We start from the raw sequence: 21,221 nt of genomic DNA on the forward strand, positions 1-21,221 counted from the left end.
GAGGCTGGCCAGGCTGAGGTTGCTCCGACGCTCGCAGCTGCTGTTGCGGTAAAATCCAGTCCTGCTGGTAGCGTGGCCGTGAGAGGAGGGTCTGGACCGGCGGCTGAAGGCTGAGGAGCTCCCCTGGGAAATGTGAGCGCTAGCTCTGCGACGGGACAAGCAAGTGAACAACACCCAGATGATCCCTCCAATCACCAGTCCAACCACCATGGACACTGTGAAGGCTATTGTTATCTGCTCTGAAATACAGCAAAAACACACAGAAAAGTTATTTCATCGACTCTGAAGGATTTTTCTGCCAGAAAATGAATTGAAGATGGCAGCTTCCTTAAAAGATGAACAAACCCTAAGATCTTTGGATGTAATACATAAACCATACAACACAAACAGAGCAGTTCAGATTGCTCTCACTAGACGCTGTTTTTTCTTTCATTTGCATAGTTCAACAACATCCAGAAAGTAGCTTGTATTTAATACCGGTTTCTGTATGAATGCAATGGAAAAGTCTTTAGTTTCTCCCAGAATCAGTCACCCACCATCCCCAAGGTGTATTATAAAACTGCCAAGCATTTACTTCTGTGGGCAATATGAGGTGTGGATTTATACAGACTCGTCATTCTGTTTATAGACATTTATGTTTTATGTGTATGTATTTGCAGTCTCAGCTATTACAACGGTGATGTAGCTTCTGCCATATTCTTAATGGAGTAAGCCTTGTATTTATTACATGAGAACACGTCCCAGACTTTTACTGCTGAGTAACAGATACTTTAAATCCTCATAGTAATTAATGTAAATTGCTATATACTAAATGGTTATGGTCAGAGATAACCATCCGTAATACTAAGTGTCTTGAATATTTCCCATCCCCGGTGCTCAATTTAAGATGCATTAATCTGCCATTATTGAAAGTAAGTTTCTAGCTCTTTTATAAATGCTTTCAAGAATTAAGAGATCTGAAAACAAAAAAGAGCATGGCTAGGATTTTTTTCTGCCCCACATGGTTTCACAGTGTGGAGAAATAAGATTTTTATCCTTGTATATTTCTAACAATAGGACAGTTAGTTCAGAAAACTTCACTTACTTTTGCAACTGAGCAACAGCTTTATTGCTGTTCTAAAAAGTTTGGAGATAGGTTTGTAAACCTGGATAAGGCCTGAAATTAACACAAAACCTTTACAGATACCCTCAAAATTCAGTAAGGGATTGGATCACAAGCAAGAAGGAACACTATGTTGATCACTTGTGGAGCGAAGAGGAAATAAGTGAAAAAGAGCCGTGGGACAGCTTGAAACATGTTTGTTCTGTCTGTGCTGTGTTACCATGTTTGTGAAGCATTTCTGTTAAAAAGGAAATTGTATTCATTAGGTAGAGAAAGGTGAGTAACTTCTGCAGCGTACAGAAGTACAGGCCAGCTAACACCGTGCCTGGCTGACCACTGTAACTCCAGCACTGGGATGCAGACATTAGAGCCCATAAAGGGCAAGATGAGTCTCAGTTCAAAATTTTCTTGCAAGGTAACAGCTGTTAAAGTTTCCCCTGAACTTACGGAGCTGCACAAACAGTCATTTCCAGAACCAAAAATAATGGCACCGAGTCTGAGCTGTGGGAACTTGCTAAAGCAGATGCTGGAGAGGCAAAGATAGCGAGTGGCCCGAGGGATGGCTATGGAGAGCAAGGATGGCTACGAAGAGTAGGGATGGCTATGGAGAGCAGCAGGTCCACAGCAGAGGGAGAGGAGAGGTGCTGGGCACAGCCAGCAGGACTGGCTTGCAGGCAGAGGCACTCCAGTATGCGCCAACAGATATCTTTGCTTAAGCCAGGCCTCGATGCCTGGCAAGGTTTATACTTAGGGCAGGTCACTGCAGGAGGGGGAAAGCGAACATTTGCTTTCCTTCCAGCAGGGGAGATGTAAATGATTACTGGTATAATTGCACTGTAAGAATTAGTTATTATTACTTTCCTTATCTAACTTCTTACTTTTCTCCCTCAGTGAAAAATTGTTAGCTATGTGATTCATACTTGCAGTTGGGGAAAATGAGCTCCTTGAGCACCAGAAAGTTTAGCATAAAATTTTCTCAGGTTTCTGGGTGGGGACTCCAAGCAGCATTAAATTTGAGCCCAGCCCTTGCTGCTGCCCATCAAACCCTGTCAGGGGGCAGAATATTCACCCTATGTGCCTTTGCAAGTGTGGTTCTAGACAGGACCAATATAATCATGAATTACTGACATCACCATGGATCTCCTACCCAAGTTTATTCACTTTATTATTTTTTCAGGATAGACTTGAAGTTCCATGAGGCCCAGAAAATCTAAGCTCTAATTAAGCCACTGATATTTTGGAAGGCTATACAATCCTACTGTTGCTTGCTTGTAACCTCTGTTTTCAGATAGGCTTATAGCCATTATCCTTTCCAAATGGGAAAATAAAGACTGGAAAGGATAAAGCATAGGATATTGTTGCAGAGCGCTGCTCCCTCTCAGGAGCACTCTGTTGCCCTTTCGTTCAGAGGCAGACCAGACTTGGCTCTAAAATATAATTTTTCTTTAAGCCCTCATTTTTACAACTAAGAAACTCTGGCACGCTAAAGTCAAAGGGTGATTGCCTGGTCTGCTTTTTGCAAGATCCCACAGGCAGCATCCTGCACTGCAACTCCTGGCTGCAGATCAGAGCTCCGTCACCGTAAGCAGCCTTCTGACAAACTGATCATGATTCTGCCCTTTATAAAACATCTTCAGAGACACAGCAGTCCTCATCGTGCCCCTTTTGGTCAGGAATAGCCTATTATGCCATTTTAATGGATTTAACACATTCTGTTACTACAAGTTCCTACTTATACTCCCAAAGGTGGGAAGGTAGAGCCAGGACTTGGTGGGCAAATCCCAGGGAGCATCCTAAAGGCAGCACTTCCCAAGCACTAGAGCCGCAGTCTGAGTACCCCTACTGCTGTCTCTGCACGGCTACGGAAAAGTGGAGCAAGAACCAATTCTTTCTTAGGCTGACTTCTTTCGCACTTTGGCTGGAATGCTGCTTAGGTTATTACATTTGAGACTGCCAAAGGATGCCCCAGGCACAGGGCTCTGTGCTGCCGCCCGATACCCGGGCTCCTGCCTGAGCCCAGCTCCATTAGGGAGGAGGCGAAGGGGATCTCTGTAGGGCTCTGCAGCCCCATGTGTGAGCAGAAGCACAGCAAGCCGCCCAGTGTACCTGCTCTGGGGTTGCCATGCACCGTGGTGAGGATTTGTCCCTGCATCCCTCTAGCCATAATTTTCACTACCTGCACAATCAAATCAGTATTTCACACTGTTAAAAGCAGATGAGGGAATTGACAAAAGTATCGAGTGGAGCTCTTCAGTCCTTCCCACGTGCTGTTCCCCTGTGCTGGAGGTACAGCACAAACAATTATCCCTTTGGATAGTGTCTTCATTTTCTTTAACTTCTTTGATTCTGTTATTTTTCTACCTTTATATATGACTGTAAAAATACAGGGCCAAATTATTCTCTGGCGAAACTCAGCTGGGTTTACACTGACTATTGCCGTTGCCATATATTACCCCAAATGCTCTCATTTCCATTTGGACCTACATTTAATCATTTTGATTCTTATTACAGAAACATCACTAGACCTATTGGTTAGATTCTTTATTCTTTCTGTTCCCAGACTCTCCCTGACTTCAGTCAGAACTGTGGGTCACACTAATAGGCCGAACTTGCTTATTGTTCACTCCCTGCAGAGGATGAATTTCACTGAAATGTAATTCAGCTCTAAAAACTTATGTTGAAGAATTGTAAATCTATGCCCATTGATTTGCTCTTTAGAATGACCAGCGATCACAGCCCTGAGATACATTGGAGAAAACACTACCAAACAGAAAAAGATCAAAGGCAGAGTGGAATTTGCTGCACCTGGGATTTTGAGGGGAACAGTTGGCTTCCACAGAGTTGTTTTTCTCTTCCTTAATCTGGGTAGTGCCAGGGCAGAACTAGCCTTTCAGGAGAGTTAGAGCAATACTATCTCCCAAGGAACCATTATGATATCTTACGGTTTCCTGAGAGCTGTGCATGTCACTCTGTCCTCTACTTTTAAGGAAAAAAAAAATAATTTAGGGATAAAGTAGGGATGTTGCCAATAACAATAACTCCCCAGATGCTGATTCCCTATATATGGTTTGATCTGTATGTTTCTCAGGCTGCTCACACTGCCTGCTTTATTTGATTATGCTGTAACCGAAAAGATTTGCTACCCCACCTCAGTCAATTTTCTCCACTCTCACCTCTAACACCAGCTGAGGTGAAGGACAAAAGCTTTTTTCAGCAATGCAGGACAGGCTTTGAGGTACAAAGCCAGATCTGAACACCAAGCCAGCACGTGTCTGTCAGCCCAGCATTTGTCCAGATCAGGCAATTCCTTCTGAAGTCTCTCTCTTCCCTCTTCTCTGATTTCTGCAGGCAGTGTTAAGCAAATGCAGTGCTACAGGTTTGTACAGGGGATTATCGCCTCTGCTATGCAAAGCTTTTTCTTGGTTGATGCAGCTTTCTTTAAGGCTTTCAAAACTTTCCATGAACTGTATATATGAAGTATTAGTAAATATCCTATCCAGTTGATAGCCTCTAGCAAGTTCTTAATACTCTATAGAATCCACACAGGAGAAATTTGGACATATTATTAATAAAGATGATAGACTGGCTGATAAGGTGCTTTTCCTAGTTATGGCCCTGAAACAAGTTCTTCCCATCCAGCCTGGACATCAGTAGCAAGGCCAGCCAAAGAGGGCTTATACCAATCTGTAAGTCTTTGGAGAAGCAGACTACATTCTCTCCTTCCTCACCTTGGGGTACACCTCACCAAAAATTAGCAACATAGTCCCTACCTAGACTTGTCATTCCCTGAATCAACCAAAATCTTCATAAAATAGATTTGCTTTTTGTGATGGGGGATCCTGCCTTTGTCATGGAGCTTAGCAGGATCCTTGCAGACATACTTAGGTCAATCTCTTATTTCTGTGAGGGTTTCATTTTCCTTTCATGTGCATGGACCACATCAGATAGCAAGAGAGCTCTTCAAATCAAAACATGTTTACATTCAGGATTCACTTCCCCTGTAGTGATAGGACAAGGGGCAATGGCTTTAAACTGGAAGAGGGAAGATTTAGATTAGGTATTGCGTAGGAATTCTTCACAGTGAGGGTGATGAGGCACTGGCACAGGTTTCCCAGAGAAGCTGTGGATGCCCCGTCCCTGGAAGTGTTCAAGGCCAGGTTGGATGGGGCTTTGAGCAACCTGGTCTGGTGGGAGGTGTCCCTTCCCATGGCTGGGGGGTTGGAACTGGGTGGTCTTTAAGGTCCCTTCCAACCCAAACTATTCCATGGTTTGATGATTCTATGATCCCACCATGTTTGATAGTGGAAAAGAGCTATTTTCATATTTTCAATTAAAATTTTAGAATTCTGAATTTATTTCCATTTTAAGTCTTTCCTTCTCACATTTTTGTGAGCTGTCTTTCCTTTATGTGATGTCATATGCGAGTGAGTCAAAACTTGTCTGAGTTACTAAACATTCCTCCCCCTACATGCACACATGCTTGCGCACACACACATTGCCTTGACCCAAAGCTGAAAAGCCTTGACAACTTGTAGAGGGTTTGATCTGTCTCACCCTATATTTTTTCCTGAAATGAAAGCTCAGTGACAAAAGCTGGTATAAAAACTGTATAATCCAGTATGGGAATTCATACCTGAACATTGCACAGCTTAGCATAGAGCACCAGCTAGTGTATTAAAGCATGAATTACATTTCACAAATTACAAATCTAGTAACCTGACTAGTAAGAATGGTTCAGATGCTGTTTTACAGGAGTCTCAGTGTCTCGGGTTTCAAGTGAGGTACAGGTAAGTCATCAGCAGATGTTCATAACACAGACTCATTTGTGCAGAACCAGATAGGAGCAGCCAGGGTCCATCAAAGTCTGAACAAGTTCATAGCATCTTCCTACAGCTGTAGCAAATGTCTGTCTCTAAGCCAGACAGGCTGCAGCTACTCCTCACACAACACGGGCAGCGACTTTGGATAGGAAGAATACCCTGGGCCCAAAGAGTCACCACTTTTTCCCACCACAGAAGGTTTGAAATTATTCGAACTACTTGAAATTGTATGTTGGTTCTATCAGCTCCAAGAAAACTTAGTTTAAAGCTGAGGCTGGTACCAGTAGCCAACTCCTGTGCTGCTGTTGTCATGCTGAGTTCAAAAAGTAATTTCTCTATATCTGACAAGTGTTGACATTACTATCTTCCCGATCTTTGATGCTGATTGTATTAGCAAAACAGGCTCTCAGTAATCATTTGTAGGCAGTCCATGATTCAGCTGGGTGGGCGAATTGGTTGCTGTGTAATATCAACCAGCTGTGATCTTAGTCATAGCAAAAGTTTAAGAAAGGTCACACAAGACTCCTGTGGGAAGAGCGAGCGTGACAGGGTACAGCACAAGGTGGTTCAGGTAGTTGTGACATCCAGAAAACAAACAGATGAGGATGGTGGCATCTGGAAAGCACAATCTGTGGGAAAATAAGGTGAAAGAAAAGCAGACTGTACGAGAGAGACTAATGAACTAGTAAACAAAATAAGTAAGATAGTTAGGCTGTCAGAAATGTCAGTGCTCTGCATTCAGACACAGCTTGCTAGAGGGATGTTTTATTTAGCCTGTGCTAGTTTGATATTCTTTTCTGCAGCAACAGAGAGTAACTCTCCCACTTCACCTAATAACTAAACAGTTGTTTTTATGTCCACTGCAGATGAAATAAAAAGAATTGGGTTTAAAATAGAGCAAAGGAAATTTAAAAATGTGTTTCTATCTGTGAGGACAGGTAAGAATTAGAATAGATGGTCCAAGTAGGTGCTGCATCTACCCCTATCAAAGATTTTAAAACCCAATATCAGTCAAGAGTTGTTGTAATACAGTTAATCCTATCTTGAAAAAAGAAAGTAGAACAGATGACAGCCCAAGGTCCATACTGACGTTATTTTATGCAGTTTCTAAGACTTTCTTCAATCAGGTAAGCAAATAGGCTCCGGAAGCATCTCAAAAAATGATTAAGTAAATGACAAGGTAAAAAAAAAAAAAAAAAAAAAAAAAGCAGTCTGTCTCCTTGGATTAATTCTCCGTTTGAAACGCAGAGGTGACGTCACAAAGGAGCAACCTGCCTAGGAACAAGACTGCCCTCTGCTGGAAATTTATGCTGGAAAGCTCAACAGTACCTGAAACACCTTAATTCTAATAAAATAGGGTGTCAGGAAAAGGCTAACAGGAAACATTCCAACGAAAGATCACAAAGAGGTTAACAGTACCTCAAAACTCAGAAAAACTGAATTACATTGCCGTAAGCACTTAGGACTAGCATTTTGCAGAGGCTCTGAAAGTAAGGTAGACTGAGGCACAGCAAAAGTGTTCAGAAGCTCAGTGAAGTAAAGCTTGTACAGTTGAGTGCAAATATCTGTGCTGATGGAAAAGCAAGAGACTAAGTCTGTTCTTAAATTCGTATTTCTCACCATCCACAGTGAAATCCAGAATGATCTCCATGCACCAGAGTACATTTGCTTTGTTTGCCAATACTGTAATTTGTTGTGATAAAAAGCCAGAAGAGTAGAATATGCCATCTCAATATCCCACAAACCAACTCAGAGTTAATGATGTTCCCTTGATATTACTGGCAGTTGATTTTTACTGGAATGATAAATAAAGAGTAATTGTAACAATCAGAAGGAAACATCTAAGATAGAGATGTCAGCATGTTCAATTTATTGCTTTTGGCATAACTATATAAAACAAAGCAAAGATTCCTTTATGCAGACAGAGATAGAAACTTTGTTACCGTGTGGTTTCATTATGATTCCTAATGCATTACAAAGACCGTAATGTAATTTCGATCTTTTTCGCATGTGCAGCAAACAATCCTTTGGCAAGACTTTCTGTCCAGCCTCACAAAATCAGAGCATAGGCCTAAGCTATATGGCCTCTGCATGAACCTAAATCAAACAGCAAATTACAATTTGCCACAGTGCAATATGACATCATAGTTATTACTTAATTGATACTATTTTACAAAGCCTGAGAATAAAATCATTTTCTCTATGAACAGAACATGAGTGACTGGAGTGAAATCTTAAAATTAAGTAGGATTTCCTAATATTCTTAAAATTAAGGAGGAAATACCAAAGTACTCACGCTACATTTAAGAAAACAGAAGACATCCAGGGTTAGAACAAAGCACAAGATTTTCAGGTTACTAGGAGGATTGTAGAGTAAGGAATACATCGAAATCACCTTCAGTCCTACCACAGCAATTCTGTTGTCTGTGGTCAGAAAAACCTGACCCAGACACAGCTTCAGGTGGAGCTGATCCTTACTGTGAGAATCCACAAAAGGCCAAGAAGTATTTATACTGAAAGTCCAAGTTTTATCAGAATATAAAGTAGAATATTTTAAAAGAGAGAAAACTCAGAGATTCCTGCACTTCTCAATCAACAGAGCCATCAGTGGTCTCCTTCTTCATTTATACTCTGCCTGTGTAACTTATGCACCTTCTACAAAAGCCATGTGTCTGCTTGGCTGGCTCATCCTTCCGTTACCCTGGAAAACTGAGAATGGCATCACAATAGCATAATTTTTTAAAGCAAAGGGCTTAAAATTAACAGATGTAAGTTAAATGGTCAGATATGCCATAAGTGTGTGTTAAGATGCTGGACTGTGAATTCAAATGCCTGGAACAGGGAATTAATTTTCTTCTGCAAATAAGATGCCAGAGAAACAAGGCAGAGGCCCCTGCTGAGAAGCAGAAACTGCCCTGGCTGTTTGCTTCAGTAAGCATGTGTCAGAGCCCAAAGAAGTTTTGCATTGCATTGAATCAACTATTTTTTTTTTCTCCCCCAATTATTTTGCTGAAAATTTCCTAGACATTATTTCATAACAATGTTGTATATATTTGTATTGTTGATGGGAGTTTTAGCTGAAGTTATTTAACAGATAGATCTTAAGTTGCCATTGTCCCATTTTCAATACATGAAAATCAAACTCAAATAAGTCTCTTTTCTGTCTCCTCAAGCAGGGGAGTAAATTGTGAGGAGAAGAATTTAGGATTGCTCGGTGCAAACTTAACTACTATACAATAGGTTTCAAAATCTGAATAAGTACCTTTTATCACTTTTGTATAGGAAGTCAAGCTTCTACCTTGAAAAGCAGGAAAAAATGAAATTGTCCGTACTAACTGCTATTGATAGTCTTTTCAGATTTTCTTTTTTTTTTTCCCCAGAAAAAAGGACAGGGTTATGAAACGAAGATAATCTTACAAAGACAAAAAGGTCAGTCTGCAGTCTTGGTTTTACTTTGTGCTCTTCTTTTGTGATTGTGGACATCTCATTCCATCTCCATGCTTCAGATTAACCTTTTGTATAAGGGAGATGGCCCCCCTCACAGCCACTCATTTGGCTGACAAAGATTTTTGACTCCTGGTTAAACAAATTGCAATGGTAAAATGGGAACTTGTGTATAAATAGAGAACATTTTCCTTCAACAAGTTCTACAAGAAGAACTGAGGCAGAACCATTGCACCCACAACATGCTGAGACTAACTCATCTAAATATGAATCCTGCTAGGCTCTAACACTTGAGCATGAGGCTACAGGGCATTTATCTTGAGGAGAAAGCACAGCACTAAGCTCCTTTTATTATGTGACACATTCACATGCCAACACATTCACTAGTGTGGTGCTTGGAAGAAGAAATATACTTAATTTCCTAAAGATGAGATTTCTGTATTTGGTGGATAAATAAAGAATGATGGTTCTGGCAGCTCATGTGACAACGAGCAGCACCGCATACTCAGTCAATACAGCAGGTGTAATTGCCAAAATGTGTATGCGCTGTGTGTTTGATTAATATTTAAATAATGTTCTGAAGAAACTTTGCCTTTTCCTTCTGCTCACTCAGATCTGTGTCCTTCCTGCTAAAGATGGTTAAGCATTTGATAAATCAATGGCTGTATGGGGGGGGGGCACGGGGGGAAAAAGCAGGAAAGAAGCAGCAATTAGGATGTGACAAAACACAGCCTGAGGATGACAGACTTACTTTAAAAGAATAATTTATATACAAGGAAGAAATCGTGCTCTGAATAGACAGTGTGCAAGAATAAGACTGGTCTCTTCTCTTCATGACATAGTTTGTTGCTCTCATCCAACTACAGGAATATTCTTTTCTTTGGGCTTGCCAGAATAAGGGCAAGGAAAAAAATAGGTCCCTCATTAATATCTACTTTTATCTCTCTGACAGTCCTGCACATAAGATCTTGGAATGAATTTACGTATTATCTTCCTAAACGTAAGGTCCGACTACCGATACAATCCCCCTTCCTTCAGTAATGGAAATGATAACTTTCACGTGCTTGTCAAATCTTTTACTTAACTGATAGCAAAATAAGCATAATCATATTAAATTTGGAACAGTTTGATCATTCTGCTTCTTGAGAAGACAGTATATGATTTATCTGATAAATTTTTATGTAGGGTTTATACAAAACAATAGTAGTCTAGTAGTTGATACAAAAAGGTACCTCCAAAAGCTAGCTGGAAAATAAAATGCAGCGTAAGGCGAAGACACAGTTCTGTCTCCGGGAGAAATCAGCATGGGCAGAGTATGTTCAGATTTGACATATGACCTTGACTCCTGTCCCTGATGGAGCTCAGAGGAAGAGCTGGCTTCCTACAGTAGTCTGGCACCAGCACAAGTGGCATTAGAAGGTACAGTGCAGCACCTCGTGCCTGGCTGCTTCAGGCTCTCTGCAGCAATACTGGAAGACAATGAAGCACACAGGCATGGCCACCCCAGGAAACAGTTCTGCCCCATGCATAAGAAATCCCACTGAAAAGGTGCATACAAATTATCCCTTCTCAGACACAGCTGAGGGGGAACAGAGACATGGAATATCCTGAAGCTGAGAGGGGGAAGATGAGCAGTGCCTTCCTTTTTAATTACATCACAAGTCATAGATTTGTTTCTCGTTTGGTATAAGAATATTTCTGGAGGACTTCAGAGGAGGAGCCAGGGACCCAGAGTGTTACAGAGGAATGAGATTCACTGCTGTCACATTGCCACGGAAGTGCTGATGTTCAAACACAGTTGCCGCCATTGCTAATGCCTCACCATCACATGCTGTCTTTTTTCTTCCTTCAGTAAAACCCACACCCTCATTGCCTTTTCTCTCAGTATTAGCACTATTTATATGTAAGCTGTGTCCTGTTTGAGTCACTGGCCCAGGCTGCTCTGCTGCTGCCTTGTGACACATCCCAAGTCAGCTCACACTGTGGTCAGGGGAGCTAGAAAGGGGAAGATGTTCTGGTGACCTTGACCTGGTAGACAGGACAATAACCCTCTTCCGTGTAGAGATCTTAACAGGCTCAGGAAGAGGAAAGGCAGTATGTGTCGGTCTCCCTTGCCCCAGCAGTCCTCTAGCTACCATGATTGTTATCAAAATTATGTGGAATACTTAAAACAGCTTCTGACCACTTGAGCGCTTGAGAAATGATTTAGTTATGTGACATTTTCTACATTGCTATCACAGGATTTTCATGTGGATCAGTATCTCATCTGAAGGGGAAAAAAAGAGATTGTGATTAGTCGGGGGAAATCTCTGCTGCTCCGGATGCCATGAAGCAAAAGTTACCCTGATGCTGCTGGGCCTGGGAGGATGCACAACCCTACAGCCCTCTCCAAGAGGTGAAAAAAGGCTCTCATGCAGGTGAAGCTGTGTTTTACTGGTGTTGCCATTACTGGGTTTTGTCTGCGTACTATGTTCTCGGGATCTGCCTGAGGTCTCAGCGTGTGGCATTTGTAACAGACAAAACAAAAACTGGTCCCTGTCCTAAAAACTCTGCTGAGCTGTATAGTATTTTCACAGTCCTGATTTCTGCAAATTCACCAAGCAGATACATTGCAATTATTCTTCATCAATATGAAAAAAGTTACTCATTCAAGTGAAATATTTGGTTAAGTAATCTGGAAATATGGCTTCACTGTTAAATTTGTGGCATCATGTAACATTTCACTGAGGAGCAGGAGGGACAACTTGCAGGTACAGTAGATTTAAGGCTGGTAATAAGAAGGGAATATCAGAATATGCATGCTAGGGTGAAATTTTGAGAAGGGAGAAAAGGGAATGGAAGAGATGAAGAAGAGCAGCAAATCAGCAAATACATCCTTGACATTGATACAGCACCTGAATCCAAGGCTTTATTTTTGCTGTATTTTCCTCCTACTTTGTTCCACTTTGACCCTGAAGGTTTTCTCTACTAAGAAAAAAATGTCCAGTGGTGTAAAGCATCTATAAGTGGCTCTATGTCACACCTTCACTTCCTCCTATCTGCCAGCAACAGAATTGGATCTTCAGCTTAATGAAGTCCTCTGCCCTCTTAGCAATGCCCAGTCTATCAGGATAAGGGCCCTCTGGGGTACTCTGGTTTATGCTGGTCTTTTCCAGCTATCAAACTAGGAGGAGTAGTAGCCCAGTAGAAGCTACCACTGCTACATCTGCTGTCAAGTGCTCCACAGCTGGCCCCAAACTGCAGCCTTTGTGTGTCCCCATCTGCAGCAGGACAGCGAGGCAGATCCCAGAGTCTTTATTTGCTGCTGCTAAAGCCGGACCGGAAGGGCACAAAGTGTGGGAAGAGGAGCAAAGGGAATGCGGAGCGACTGCCTGGTGGGTGTGCTGGGCATGCACTGCCACAGCCACCTGAGCGGAGGCCAAGGCTTAACCTGGTCACCACACACCTACCCAAATGCTGCTTTTCTCACTTGCAAAGAACTGGACTGGATTTGCTGCTGTTGCTTCTACTCTGCCATGGCTACCGCCCATGAAGGATCCCAGAAGAGAAATCGGGTCCCATGGCTGTCTAGGTTGGACTTTCCTGGGACTGACAGCTGTGTTACTGTTCATGTCAGTGCTGTCCTTCACAAGTAGTATTTCAGTTCATAAAAAGAATGACGCAAAGTCCTTGACCACCATTACTGCTGCATCAGTAATTGATAACCACAACACAGTGTCAGACATTAGAATCTGCTCATCCCTAAAGACCATCTTTTCCAGCAGAGTATGTAGTCTGACTTCTTTCAAGCAAACAGACATACTTAAGTGAGGAGAAGACCAGTGGGCTGAGGGAGAGACAAGACAAAATTTGACATTATATTTAAAACCATGAATGCATTTGTAGCTTATAAAGTCAAGTGATCACGCTTAAAGTATTAGTGCCAGGCAGTTCGCAATTTTAAAATGCTGGAAGCCAGCTGATATATGGCATTGTTTCCACACACTAGACAAATAACACCTTGGATTCTGATTCAAGAAAAGAAAAATTGTCCTTAATGTTTTTAAGGTATTAAATTGTTATGTTGCATTTTTAAATAGATACTTGAATAAAAGTAGACTGAAGGATAGTCCAGGGTTCTAAGTTTACGTTGATTAATATCTGCTTACACTTTTTCTCTCTGCTGCTGTCATATTGATCAAATGTACTATTTAAATTAAATTTCCTGATCTGAAAGTATATTACTATCTGCACCGGAGAAACAGATTGTCTTGAAGCCATTTATTGTATTTAATTGTGTGTGACTGAAAATGCTTTTAGGAATTACAAGAAATGCACTCCTGGTTAAGATGGAAACATCTTTGCTCCCACCGTTAACTTACAAATCAAAATGAACTCAATAAAGACTATATTGAAGCAGTAAAAATGAGATTAGTAGTTGAAAAATGGATACCAAACCCTCAATTTCTCACTCAGCTATTGCCAAACCTCCTTTTGAAACTACCAATAAAGTAAAAAAAATCCAGATTCTCTGTCTACAGTCCCATGTGATACCAACAGTGCTGAAGTTCAGCAGAGGTTGTCTTTAAGTGCTTCTCTTCCTATCTCTGCCAAAGTACCATACTATGGATTCCCACCGCAAAGTAGGGTGACTAGAGCTTACATTGCTTCATAGAAGCCGGCACCTGAAAGAGATGAGCTCCTGCACCCTTGCAGTAGCTCAGACAACTTGTCTGAAATAGGCATGTATGTCTACAAAGACTGCACAACATCTGTAGTAAGGAACAGCTCTAGCAAAGAATCAGAATCCCGATTTTGTGCTTGTGACACATTACACAGAGGATATTTGCTGACAGGGCCAGGAGCTCTATCATGAAACTCATTAATTTAAACCAAAAGAGGAGGTTAATATTCCTTTCTAAATTTTCTTCCAGCAGAATTGGGTTTAGGCCAGCAAAACTACTGTTTTGCTGCTTCTGTTTTACTCTGCTGCATAATTTAACTTTTCAAAAATACTGCAGAATTATGATGGTGAAGACCTAGTTCAAAAGAATTCCTGCAAGATCTGCAGCTAAGAATGTTATTGACTCTCCAGGCTGTCACTGACTTTACATTCAGCTTGCAAAAAAGTGTGATATTCTTTTTTTATTTATATTATTATTTGTTAAGGTCTCTGCATGAATATAGAGAGAGGATTTAGACTACTTAGGCAATTCACACAGCATGACATATCAAGGTGTGTATATCTTGTTTCTATCTACACAGTTTTATTCATGCACACTTCCACTAGCCTGTAAAAAGATTTATATGTGCTCACACATAAATAAGCAGAGGACAGTTTAGTTTGTTCATTGTTTTAAAATTCTTAGAGTCACTTTTAAGACGGTATTGTGTGAAGTTACCATTGGAAACTGGACAGCTTTAGAAAACAGGATGCCTGTATATTTTCCAGAGTAGGGAACTGGCTGTTAGACAATAGGTGGTTTATAAAATTGTAAAAGGTAAATATTGTTATGAACAGTTGCTTTAACAATTTTTACAGCATGTATTTTTTTCTCACAAAGTTAGTCCCTCTCAGCAAACCTTTGCACACATGTTGAAGTTTACACTTTGGCCAAGTCCACGTGAGCTGCTGAGAAGTCACACATGCATGGAAAAGGATCTGCATCTTGGTAATGTATTCACACTCGCAGCACTATGTGGTGGGTGGCTTAGGAAAACAGTGAAACAGCTTGTAAGCCACATCCTGAAAAATCACAGTTTCAAGTACTGCATTCTCATTTAACAAAGTACTCAATTTTATTTATATCTATGATGTGTAGTTTTACTTTTACCTCATGTCATGTATCTCCAAGGATGCATCTCCACTTCTATCATTTTAAGTGAATTTTCCTCACAGTGAGCTTGTGTCAGTCATTGTTTTCTGACACAGACTATATAGTGTCCCTCCTTAGTCTACCACATATGGTATACCTACAGGAAAGGAAGAGGAAATGCTATTAACTCTTCCAAAATCTTTCAGAAAACCTAAGAGGCATCTTCCCTTCCCAGGACCATGCAAGCTCCTCACAAAAACCCAAGCTATGTGGTTCATCTGCTGTCAGAGGGTTAAGCACATGGGAGGTGGTCAGGGCTGGGTGCAGTAGGGGAGGAATGTTTAGTAACTCAGACAAGTTTTGACTCACTCGCATATGACATCACATAAAGGAAAGAGAGCTCACAAAAATGTGAGAAGGAAAGACTTAAAATGGAAATAAATTCAGTATTCTAAAATTTTGATTGAAATTATGAAAATAGCTCTTTTCCACTATCAAACATGGTGGGATCATAGAATCATCGAACCATGGAATAGTTTGGGTTGGAAGGGACCTTAAAGACCATCCAGTTCCAACCCCCCTGCAATGGGCATGGACATCTTCCACCAGACCAGGTTGCTCAAAGCCCCATCCAACCTGGCCCTGAACCCTTCCAGGGGTGGAATGACATTAAGTAACGGCAGTACCAGTGGGGCCAGCTGCACGCAATATGCTGTGGAATGTGAATGTTCTCTTCTCAAGAGAAAACACCTTGCCCACAGTCTGAGCAGTATGATTAATCAATCCTTGGAGTTTCATATAATGTTGCTGTTTCTTGTGTATGTTTCTATGACAGTGAAGCAATAATTTACCTCAGAATAAAAGCAAATCTGCAGCAACAAGGGGCAGCACCTTTTATACAAGGATTCTTAAAGTACATAGTTGATGAAAGCACTTTTGTTTTTGTTCTGAGCTATTTTAGAATTACATGTAGTTCCACTCTACAAAAATGATAGTTATTCTTCAGAGCGCAGCAGACAACCTCCAGACAACAAGAGACTCTGAAACACTAATAACAGTATTTTTTCCTCAGTTAATTTGTAAGTATTTCTCAAAGACGTCCAATATCTTTATCCTACTCTTTAGCCCTAGACACAAAAATGAAGTGAGTTGCTCATGGTCTCCCAGTAGGAAAATATATGTGTCACCCTAGGAAACATGTGGATGGCATGAGACAGATTCTTGTTTCTTATGCTAAGGAAATGAAAGAACTTCTTTAAATGTTCTTGTATAGTTATTTTCCACTCTTTTCCCAGGGCACTTCTATGCAACAGAAGTCCTATTCTGCTAATGCATATTATTTTTTAGTTTTAGATAGTGCACAGATTCTTGGAGGTCTCATTGCTCAACAGCAATAATATAATAGACAAAACCAGATCATATGATTCACTCTAATAATAAATGCGAATACCTGTTAATGTTAAACATAGCAAGCAATAGAGCTTTTTGGAGGGAAAGGTTCTCCACAGCTGTTGCACAGAATCCTTTAGGATCCACTCACTGAATCTAACTACCTTGAACAAATTTCAGTATAACATATGCTTCCACCTCACACTCTATAAGTTTCATTTAAAGAACCGTTCCCAGTTCTGGGTGAAAGAAAACAGCCTTAATGGATCATAATCAAAATATACATTGAGGAAAAAGTAAGGAAAATCTGATCATGAGGCACCACAACAAATTACAACTAATTTTTCATTTTGGAGGAGTAAGAGTTTCTTCCGAAGTTTGCAACACATTTAGTTTTGCTATCTCTTTTTCATCAGAAGATGAAACAGATCATGTCTGTTGCGTAGGTACATCCATTAAACGGTTGAGAATGTCTACGAAACATACTGAAGTCAACAGACAACTTTTCAAGTGACTTCAGTAATGAACTTCATTGAACAATCAATTCTGCCCTGGCGGATCCTGCTGTCTTGATTAGTTAAAAACATGATGAAGCTTTGTCTAAGAAACATTTGGAAAACAATCTTTCACACTGCAAGAAATAAAAAAATTATTCATTACTTTTTGCTTCCAACATGAGGCTTGAAAGTATCTAGATGTATTTTTTAAGGCAATCACCAGCATCTACTTTAACGATATTCTAGAAAAAGAAACAAAATCCTTACCCCAAAACTTTGGTGGCCATGTGATTGGAGAGTAAGTACTGTTTCTATCCATAACATCCAAATAACAACTCTAGAATGGTATGTCCACAGAGGAGCGATGGGTTTCTGAATGTTTGAGATTTAGCAGTAGAAGCAATGCTTTTGTGCTGCCAGGGAACTGTGTTGTTTGCCTGAAAGGAAATGGATGTATCACATTTCCTGCTTGTGGACTCAAATTAGCAAGTGCTCGCCTTATCTTGGAACACCACATGGTTCCCGAGACAGGGAAATAGTTTCCTTCTCGTCATTTCCTCAGTCAGAGCAAATTGACTCAGAACAATACCAAATCTCCTTCTCTGAAACTTTTGGAACCCCAAAATGTCCAGAGATAGAGAGATGAAAATTCCTTTCTCTTTCCTTTAATGATTTTCTGTGTTGAAGACCTTCCTTAAACATTCAAAAGCACTTGTATTCGGTGGGAATTTGTCATGAATGAGTGGTTTTAAGGTCGCTCAAAGAATATTAATTTAGGGTATGAGGATTCTTAAGTATTCGCCATTGTTCCTTGGCTAGTTTGAGGAACTAGCTGGGTCTGACAGTGTAACTGTAGCCACTAATATTTTAATGAGTGTACTTCAAATTTCCTTTGCCAATTCTTTTCCTTTCCACACCCAATTCTAAAATATGAGTTCCCTGGAACACAAACAGGCTTTGAGCTAATTGTTTGGACAGTTTTAATACAATGCAGTGTTAATTCCCTGTTGGAATTTGTAGGTACTGCTGCTAAATATAACAAATAGCAACAATAACACCCCTACAAAAGAAAATAGATAACATATTTAATGACACAGACCCAGAATTAAAGGAGAATGTATGGGGATCAATAAAATATATGATTTTGTATGTATGTGATAAATTCTGTAAGACCTGGTTTTAATTATTTTTCTTCTTAAATATATTGCAGACAATAGATGTCCATAAACATTCTGCTGTAAATGTCAAACCTCTGTTCTCTGAAGAGTTGTATGAGGTTTTGTTTTGCCCATTGTTAATCAGCTAAATCTATTTTTCACAATGAATATCAGGAACCTCCCAAATTTAGGAATATTCCAGTCTTAAGATTTGGATCTGGCGTAATTTTAATGTTGAATCTTGTTTTGTTTTGTTTTGTTTGGAACTTCTTTGCATGACACAGATTTTTAAAAATACTGAGTAAAGATACTCTGATGGTTAATGGAAGACTGATGGCTTTCAAAGCTTGTGCTTAAAGTAACATATCCAAATACTGAGTTAAGCACCTGAATGAAAAAGAGCTGATTTTCAGATGTCTGTGAACAAGATACAACTTAATAAGAAATGCTGGGATTATTTAGTTTGGTAGGGATACAGGTAATGGAGCAGATGATAAAAACATACAAATTAAAGCATTCTGTGACGAGGGTTAGTTTTGTGCTCTAAGAACAGATGGAAATACAACAAAACTGAATTACCGTAAACTATAAAATGAGGAAATTTAGTGATTTTACTTTACTGACTGCATCTATTGAGATGATCATTGAAAACCAGAATTAAACACTGACCTTAATCTAGTTGAAAAGCAGCTGAATTCAGACATGGACACTTGCACAGATAACTAAAACTCCCATCTTATCACATGTATGAAATACGAACGTTAATGCTTTGTGAGAAAGTCAACAGCAGTGAGAAGAAGCATGACGGTTTCTCTCTGGACAGGTTATTCCAAGATGGGAGTTTTCTCATTTTCCTCAGAAACAAACAGCTGATATTGGCAACTGTCAGCAACAGAAGATGAGAGAAGCTGGACCACCAAAAGTGTTACGTGGGCCATACAGCCATAATGCTTATCAGCAAGTTGCAGCAAATAAAGTTTTAAATGAATCAAGGTGATATGGGCTTACAATGACTTGACAAGCAGGGGGGTCTCTCAGATCAGTTTCAAACATTCTTTCCACTATTTACTCCTGCAAGAAAAAGAAAGAATTGCAAGTTTGTGCAACAGAACTTGTCTAAAATAGGTACAGTGTACAAAATCCTGAGATGTCATAATTAGAATGGAATCTTCTTCACCAAAAAGCTAAAGCAGTGAATACATCATAAACCTTGTTTTAATTCATTATTTCAAATATTAGACAATTTTGTTTCTGTTAATTTTATTTCTGAGTATTGCAAGAATTTATTTTCGTGGTAACTCCATTAGTTCTTTAATTTTTCTCTATTGAGAAGTATTTTTTTCCTGAAAATAAAATCATCATGATTCAAGGTACCCTCATGGATAAAAATGCTCGTCACCATTCATTATACTGGCAAAGACAGCACACTGTAATTTCTGACTGAAGGGAGACAGAGGTATGTAGAGGACGAGCTGTCAAATACACACATTGCTGATGTGAGTTCAATTCCAATGAAATGAGCAGTCTTTTACACCTTGAAAAGAGGAACTGAATTCTGTCCTTAGAGGTTTTGAATGTATTGGTTAAATGAGGGGAGGTGCTTTGAATTTACAACAGCACAAGCCCTAACTCTGAAAAAAGAGGGGAACTTTCAAGGGAAATAAGCACGATGAGTATCATTATGTATTAGAAAACTCATGGGCAACCAAACCGTAGGTACAGAAGGTAGTGCCGCAGGTGAAGAGCTGCCTGCCTCCTAGGCCACGTGCAGCCGCAGGGGAGGCCTTAGCACCATTGCCAGCCTGCTCTGGGGTGGCAGTGGCCTTCTGTGAGGCATTTATGCTTTCCCCATTGATACACTACGATTCTTCTCTTTGTCTTTGTCCCCCCGTAAACCCCTGATAGGCTGGAAGTTTTGTTTAACAAAACTCTTACAGTGGAGAGATACTTTACTGGGTTCATAGCGATTGATTTAGTTGAAACCATTTTTTCAGCTGGCCAGGGCTCATGGTGATGATGTATGATCAGTAAGCCCTACAAATTGAACCCAGATCGTAGCTACTGTCAGTCACTGCCAGACAGAAGGGTTGTATCACTGTCACTAGATGCAAAAGATGCAAAAGATGCACTATCTCAGAATTTTAAAGCAACTTGTTGAAAACTACTTTTCAGTTTTTCAGTTGCTTACTGTTACCAGCGCTTCTTGAGGAAACATAGGTATATATGTTGAATTCTCCTGTGTGAACCCACAAAATCTTTTTATCTTTAATCTTTCAAATATAAGCAGAGTTCACTGAAAAAAAAAGAGTGAAAAAGAGTAGAATGAGCATCCAGTGCAACTTTTTTCTTTTTTTTTACACTTTCCATCTGGAGATTATGATTTAGGCTGGGATTTCCTTTAATTGTTTCATATTTCAGCAGCCTCATATTTGTCCTTGGTTAGTTTTACAGCTCTCCGGATGCATGAAGAAAAACTCAGGAATTTTTGTTCTTTGACCAGTGATGAAAAATGTTCCTGTCTCCCATCAAATTATCCATTTTAAATGCTGCTCATAGCGTGACAAAAGACAGAGAAACTACAGCTTGAATTTACTGCCTTTAATGACACTTCAACCCTCCTCAAGATCAAACAGCAGATTTCTTCAGTTTACTGGCCCCAGGTGAAACAGCCTAGGCCCACGTGCCAGCTCTGTCAGAATACACCTTTCCATATGATACGCCTGCTATGAATGAGAAGAAATACGGCTGCAGTAACATCATCATCTCAGAAAAGACCTTGGTTTCCAGGAGCGTATTAAATTATACTAATTTTTGTCCAGATTTCTGAGAGAACTGTGGATAGGAAACGCATGAGAATTTCAGACATTCGATGTTTTTGAGAGGACATTACACAAAAAGAAGGTCCCTCATTGCTAATTATGTGCCATTACATGACTGGGCAGATAATGTCAGTCAGCGAGGCGGCCCCAGCGGAGCTGAGGCGGCCCCAGCGCCTGAGGCAACTGCGGGGGGAGGGG

At 40.3% G+C, this 21,221-nt stretch overlaps 1 protein-coding gene across 1 annotated transcript in view; it reads right to left on the reverse strand.

Annotated features, from left to right (window-relative positions):
• Window positions 1-17,448, reverse strand: part of MYCT1 (myc target 1) — a 17,865-nt gene extending 417 nt beyond the window's left edge. Inside the window, 2 exon segments of the mRNA XM_009702301.1 lie at window positions 2-239; window positions 17,315-17,448. Of these exon segments, the coding sequence (XP_009700603.1) occupies window positions 2-239; window positions 17,315-17,366 (290 nt within the window). The 5' untranslated portion in view covers window positions 17,367-17,448.
• Window positions 17,449-21,221: the final 3,773 nt, after the last annotated feature.

Source organism: Cariama cristata, unplaced genomic scaffold, assembly GCF_000690535.1.
Source record: "Cariama cristata isolate BGI_N322 unplaced genomic scaffold, ASM69053v1 scaffold45006, whole genome shotgun sequence".
Lineage (NCBI taxonomy): Eukaryota > Metazoa > Chordata > Aves > Cariamiformes > Cariamidae > Cariama > Cariama cristata.